We start from the raw sequence: 6,824 nt of genomic DNA, 5'->3' as shown, positions 1-6,824 counted from the left end.
CTCTCCAGCAAGCCCAACTCCGACAGCCATCTCTCTGCCCGCCTCCATCCACGGTGTTCCCAGCCCATGAACAGTCCCCACAGGTCCCCGTCTCCTGTCACACAGCCAGGAGGGACTGTGCCTACCTGGTGTCACCGCTAACCCCACTGCAGTTTGATATCAATGAGCAGTCACTTCTTGACTGCTTTCGGGAAGATTTCACGTGTTTCCTGTAGTCAGAATTTTCTTTGGGCCGCCAGCTCACAGGTACCAACATGGAGACTTATTATTTATGAAAGCTTGACCTTAGCTTAGACTTTTTCCCAACTAGCTCTATAACTTAAATTAAACTGTTTATATTGATCTATGTTCTGCCACATGTTTCAGTTGCCCCTCCTTTGTACCATATGTCCTTTACTGTCATGCTGGTGTCTCTCCCATGTCTAGATTCATCCCCAGTTCCTCTCTTTGCCAGGAAGTCCTGCCCCTTCTCTCCTGCCTACCTATTGGTTATTCAGCTCTTCATTAAACCAATCCCAATGACACATCTTCACACAATGTAAGCAAATATTCCACAACAGCCTCCCCTCAGCTTCTTTATTTTCCCTTCGGCTCTTTCTGTCGCACAAAGAATCAATTCTTTTTACCCTGGCCCTTCTTTACCTGGTCACACAAAGGCAGCTTCTAATCCGCCATCAATAGAAAGTTCTACTAGCTGAAAATACTATAAAGCAAGCTCCTTGGGGTCCACGCGATTATTTTCACAGATCCACCTGAGAGGAAAGTCATAGAGTTAAGGAACAAAATTAAACCACTTCTTAGATTAATTTTTTAATCTTAAGTTGTTTTAATGTACATAACCTATTTTAGTAGACTCCGATGGGAAAGTTGAAAGGAAAAGGAGTGAAGAGGTGAGGAAGTGATTTTTCTTTAAGCACTCACAGAGATAAAAGAATTTCATACCTCAAAATTCAGAAATCTTTTTGTTGTAGGATAATTCTTTTGTACACTGTGAAGATGTGTCTCTGTCTAAGGAACCTTATGACTGGTTTAATAAAGAGCTAAGTGGCCAATAGCTAAGCAGGAGAGAATAGGAAGGACTTCTGGGAAGAAAGGGAAAAGGGCCGGATTAAGCCAACAAGACACAGATTCAGGCATACAATGAGGAGGAGAAGGAACAAGTCACGTGGCAGAATATAAATTAATTAATATAAGTTAATTTAAGTTGTCAGAGATACTGGGGAACAAGCCTAAGTAAAGGCCAAGCAGTCATGATTAATAAGAAGTCTCCATGTCATTATCTGGGAAGCAGCAGTGCAAAGAAAGCCCAGTTATACTTTTTTTAATGGTCATAGCATCATTGGACACCTGACAGCCCAGAGCGCAGACCTTGTGGCTGGAAGGGACTGAACAGAAGCCAGGACTAGCACTACAGTTCTTTGGGGCAGCAATCATGCCCAGACTCTCTGAGACCTTTGACCTCAGCTGCCATCCCAGGGAGATGGGTTGCCTGTGACATGAGCAGTACTTCTTGTCTCCTTGGTCCATAGTGTCTCCTGGACTGAGCTCTTCTGGTCCAAGTCACACGGGCACACGTTCCAGGGCTCTTCATCTCTCACCCCTGAAGCAGAGCCAGGGTGAGGCTGCCAACATGACAGAAGAGAGCACCCCAGCACCCCTAAAAGCAGTATTCAGTGTCTTGTCACCTCTGAACAGCACAACACAGGAAAAGACACTGTCTTTCTATAAAGAAGTTGGAATGGACCCAAGGTAGCATCAGGCCAGACATGGGAAGGAATAGAGAGACAGCATCTTCTGCTGCTCCCTTAACACCAAACCAAATACTGAAGGATGAGATGTCTGAGAGCTTCACACACACACACACACACACACACACACACACACACACACACACACATCTTTTACAAAACAGGAATGAATAGTGGAAAATAACATTTTTATTCGGGGGGGCATAAATGCATCTTTAAAAAATCCTTCTGAGGAGGGGAAATGAAGAAATAAAAGTATCATCATTCTAATCGTCTTCCACACAAAGATCAGGCAGGGAGGTTTACATGCCTACACAAGTTAGAGATTTACACATTGACACAAACTCCCGCCTGTTGCAGACATTCCCCCAGAACTCCCCAGAAAGGGAAACAATTGATTTTCAAAATCATCAGAGGCAATCATCAGCTGTAGAAGGAAAACAGTCACATTTGACTTTCTAGAAAGGCTAGTTTTAAATGAAGTCCTTGGAAAATAAATCATAATCAATGTTCCACCAAGTACAGAAGGATGAAACAAAAAGTGAAAAGAATTGAAGAGTGTCGAAGGGAGCCCATGGCTCCATTCTCACAGTGATGGCAGCTGGTGTCTCCACAGAGGTCACAAGAGGACAGCTTCACCTTGGAGTTGTAGCTTCTCACTGCCTGTCTCCCTGTTGAAAGAGGCAGACACCCGGGTTACATGTCTCCTTTGTCGGGAAACAGTGGTTTTGCTAAGCATAAATCATGTGATGCCCATGCTTCACAAAGCTAACTTTTCTTTACCAGAAACAAATGAAATGCTCAGGAGGCACAGATGGTAAACAAATCCCGAGAAACAACGTGTTCAGCCCATTCTATCTACAATCAGTTGGCCAGCATTTGAAGGCAGCAAATTGGCTGCAACTCTCCGCTGCAAACACGACCTTAACCGGAGTGGGAAAGACTTTAGATTTTGAGTCGTTTAATCTTCTCGAGAGTTTATTTGGGGACGATATTTTCTATGCCAGTAGACCTCCTGGGAAGTGTCTGACCTAGGCTTTACTAAGCGAATCGAAGGATGATGGGAATTTATCTGTACCTGTTGTTAGACGGGGGCATACTGTCAAACTCTATTCTTTCCAGGTACAGTTCATAGCACAAATGAATAGTGTTTAACTGCGTAAATGACCAATCACAAAATAATAAACTCACCAAAACAAAAACAGCTATGCTTCAGTGTTTTAAAACAGAGCGCATACTAACTAATAACTACTCAATTGGGGGTACAAGTTACAGTACAGATAATACTTTAAAAACTATGTAAGGTACATATCATCCTATAAAAATCTCAGTGCAAATAAAACATTTCATTTTATAATTTTAATTAAATTCTATTTTTAATTTTTCATGATTTTTTGAAGATTTTTCCAACATCACAAATGTATCTCCAACTACTTAAAAAATAGTAGGTTTAATTTTTCTTATCTTTTCCCCAATCTCACCAAAAAAAATGATAGCAAGGGACTTTCATTAGATCCCCACAATAAAGTCTATCACTTCACCTCAGGAAAAAGGTCCTATGCCTATGTTCTTAAATATCCCATAAGACCCTGGATGTATCCTCCTCATCAATAGAGGCTGGGATGTCCCATAAGACCCTGGGTGTACCCTCATCATCGACAGAAGCTGGGATGTCCCATAAGACCCTGGGTGTATCCTCCTCATCGACAGAAGCTGGGATGTCCCATAAGACCCTGGGTGTATCCTCCTCATCGACAGAAGCTGGGATGTCCCATAAGACCCTGGGTGTATCCTCCTCATCGACAGAAGCTGGGATGTCCCATAAGACCCTGGGTGTATCCTCTTCATCAACAGAGGCTGGAAGCAAGGGACAAGAGGGCCTAGCTTCTGTCCTAGGAGACAGAGTTACCTGGAGCCATACTTTGTCTTGAATGCTCTAACAAGCATTACCAAAACTGCGAGCTGGTTCACCTTATCTCAATGAAATTCCCTCAGCCCGTCTCATGCACTCCAATGTCTCTGAACACCACGGGTGCTCATTCAGAAAGCAGCTTTAATATTGGAAACTGTAGCAGGATTGCGCACTTACAAAGCTTCACTCTGAGTGTCATTTTTCATAAAGAATTTGGGAGTCCACCAGGACGGCTGACTGCTTTCATGTTTTACATCACTCCTAGTTTATAAAATGTTACCAGTCATATCAAAGAAGTTCAAATTATCATTCCAAGAACTCAGTTTTTCTTGATACCAAAAATAATGCATCTCCTCCATCCACACTTTTCCCTCCCAACCAACTGTCCTACAAAACCAAAGCAGTGAGATGGTCACTCTCAATGAGCAGAGTGCCTGGCTTGATTTCTAAAGTCTTAGGAACCCCAGACCCCACTTACTTGGTTCATAGTAATCCACTATAGATACTGAAGCATCTTGAGTATTTGAAACTTTGAAGTTTCTCTCAGCAGGAATATCAACACAAAACTGGGTTTCATTTACCTTGAAAAATACAAAAGATTAGAAGGGGCTGTCACACTATGGTTCATAGGAAAAGTCAGGGACTTCTTTCATTTTAGGAAACAGAAACCAGTACCTAGGGAGGGTTTCTGCCTGTCAGGTACTGCAGTTAAACTAATCTTATTTAAATCCAAAACAATCCTTATAAGATAGGCATGCTTCTTAGTCTTATTTAGTACCTAAAGGGATTGTCGAGATTTAGAATTATTTAGTAAACATCCAGCCTGTTCCCGGGGCAATCCAAATCCCTCTCAGGCAGTGCATCTCAGTTCTATTTGCTGCTAATTACTGGGAAAGGCCTAACTCTGCAGACAGTGGTCCACCTATAGGAGCATTATAGAGGGGCGCATACCACAATTAATGAGGGCCTGATATTTATATGTGTAAATGACCATGATTTACTTCTGGTGAAATATAAACTGGTCCAGCTATCATGGAAAATCAGTGTGGATGTTTCTGTACACATGTACAAAACACATATGTACATGCACATATACATTATATATATACATGCACACACATGACCTCATGACAAAGATATACCACTCTTGCGTATGTACTGAAGGGACTCTAAGTAGACAGCACAGAGACACCTGCCTATCTGTGTTTCTTCCTGCACTTTTCATGACAGTCAGGAAATGGAACCAGCCTAGATGGCCATCAACAGGTTAACAAATAAAGAAAATGGATATTATATATACACAATGGAAGGCCAATTTATCCATAAAGAAAACTGATATAAAGGCATTTGCAGGAAAAGAGATGGAATTGGAAACTATTGTATTAAACAAAGCCAGGCCCAGAGTGAACAATGTGTTTTCTCTCATCTGCAGACCCTAATGTTTCTGCATGAGAGGAGGGGGTGTGAGACATCAAACTAGAAAGGGGGCCACCAGGAACAAGAGGAGAAAGAGCCTGACATGAGAAAAGGGCAATGGAAGTGATGTGAACTGAAAGCAGAAACGGGTACTGGGAGAGGTAAAAGGCCCTGGTTAGAGTGAGCAGAGCAGAGGAAGAAAAGTTTACAAAACCGTGGACATATGTAGGTTCCGTAATAAACCTCATTGCTTTGTTTGTGCATTTACAAAAATAATTTTTAAAAATGATTTTTAAAAGCTGCTTATTAGGGGAGGGGAGATGGCTCAGTCAGTAAAGTGTCTGTTGTGTAAGCACAGGTCCTGAATCCACACACAAAAAGCCAAGCACCACAGCATGACCCTGTAATCCAGCACTCAGGAGGTGAAGATAGGCGACCCCTGGAGCTTGTTGACTGGTCAGCCTATGTGAATCAGAAGCTCCAAGGTCAATGAGAGATCCTGACTCAAAACAATAAGGTAGAGAGGAACTGGGAAGACAGCCAACGTCAATCAACTTCTGGTCCCCACATACACATATACACCAAACATACAAATGAAAGAAATTATCTTCCAAATGATTGTATAATATTATACATATATATGTGTGTGTGTGCATAATGTATATGCATGATAGCTCAATAAACAATTACTAAGCTTTTTAAAAAGACCTTCCTTGGCTCATCATTAATAGTAACTTTCATTAATTTCATAGTGAATTTTTTTTTAAGTTTGTAAGTGTATGTGGTGTGTGTATGTCTGTGCGGTGTACGTGTATTTGTGTGGAGGGGATACATTCGCCTATCCATATGGAATCCATAAGGATGAGGAAACGGGTATCAAGCATCCTACTCTACCAATCTCCATTTTATTCTTATGACCCAGAGTCTCTCACTGAACCTGGAGCTGGAGTGACAGCCAGTTAACCCCAGCGATACTCCTGTTTCTGCCCTCCAAAGTGTTGGGGTTGCAAGCTTGTGTGGTCACACCCAGCGTTTTACATGGATCCTGAGGATCGGGACGCAGGTCATCGCATTTGTACAGACAGTTCTCTTACCCACTGAGCCACCTCCCCCGTCCCAGTGATGACTTTTCTTAATGGAAGAAAACATATAGTTAACATACCAAAATCATTCCAAGGCAAAAAGCTTCCAGAAAGCATACTTAACAGGTGGCAGGCTTCTAAACACAACACATAAGACCTTTATCAAAACTAACTTGATGAAGCATCTCACTACTTACAGAATCCAAATAAAGGTTGAGTTTTCCGCGATCATATTCTACTTTCTTCACCATCTCGCTCAGAGGAATTGCATCTGAAGGTACAGTGAAGCCACTGAGCAGGTTCACCTCCATAAGGGCCATGCCACTCCTGCTCGAGCCCAAAAATCTACACCAAGGAGACGAAAAAGAAAAGCAAATGTTCTTTATGCAAAAGTTAAAACTACAAAAAATTATTCTAAATACTGTCCTAGCACAAGTAAAATTCACTGTAGGAAATTTTTAAACACTGCGTCCTTCTCCTACAGCCGTGACAGTCTTCTCGCTCCCAGTGACAAGCGGAAGGACAGCTAACTTGGTCCCCTAAGTAGGACAGAATGCCTGCAGCGAAGCAGGTGTGTGCTTACGGGTTGGAGCGGGTACAACGCATAACCATCCAATAGATTCTAGTGGTGTTTTATACTGGTCCTAAATTAACTATTTCTCAAAA

At 42.1% G+C, this 6,824-nt stretch overlaps 1 protein-coding gene across 1 annotated transcript in view; it reads right to left on the bottom strand.

The window, feature by feature from the left end:
- Positions 1 to 1,919: 1,919 nt before the first annotated feature.
- Positions 1,920 to 6,824, bottom strand: part of Cd109 (CD109 molecule) — a 119,892-nt gene continuing 114,987 nt past the window's right edge. Inside the window, exons 31-33 of the mRNA XM_048435719.3 lie at positions 6,356 to 6,503; positions 4,139 to 4,241; positions 1,920 to 2,419 (exon numbers count right to left, since the gene is read on the bottom strand). Of these exons, the coding sequence (XP_048291676.3) occupies positions 2,253 to 2,419; positions 4,139 to 4,241; positions 6,356 to 6,503 (418 nt within the window). The 3' untranslated portion in view covers positions 1,920 to 2,252. The remainder of the gene's footprint in view (positions 2,420 to 4,138; positions 4,242 to 6,355; positions 6,504 to 6,824) is intronic.

This window comes from Myodes glareolus, chromosome 4 (assembly GCF_982192425.1).
Source record: "Myodes glareolus chromosome 4, mMyoGla1.1, whole genome shotgun sequence".
In the NCBI taxonomy this organism is placed as follows: Eukaryota; Metazoa; Chordata; class Mammalia; order Rodentia; family Cricetidae; genus Myodes; species Myodes glareolus.
The sequence above is the reverse complement of the archived record's forward strand: the minus strand, read 5'-3'. Positions and strand labels throughout refer to the sequence as shown.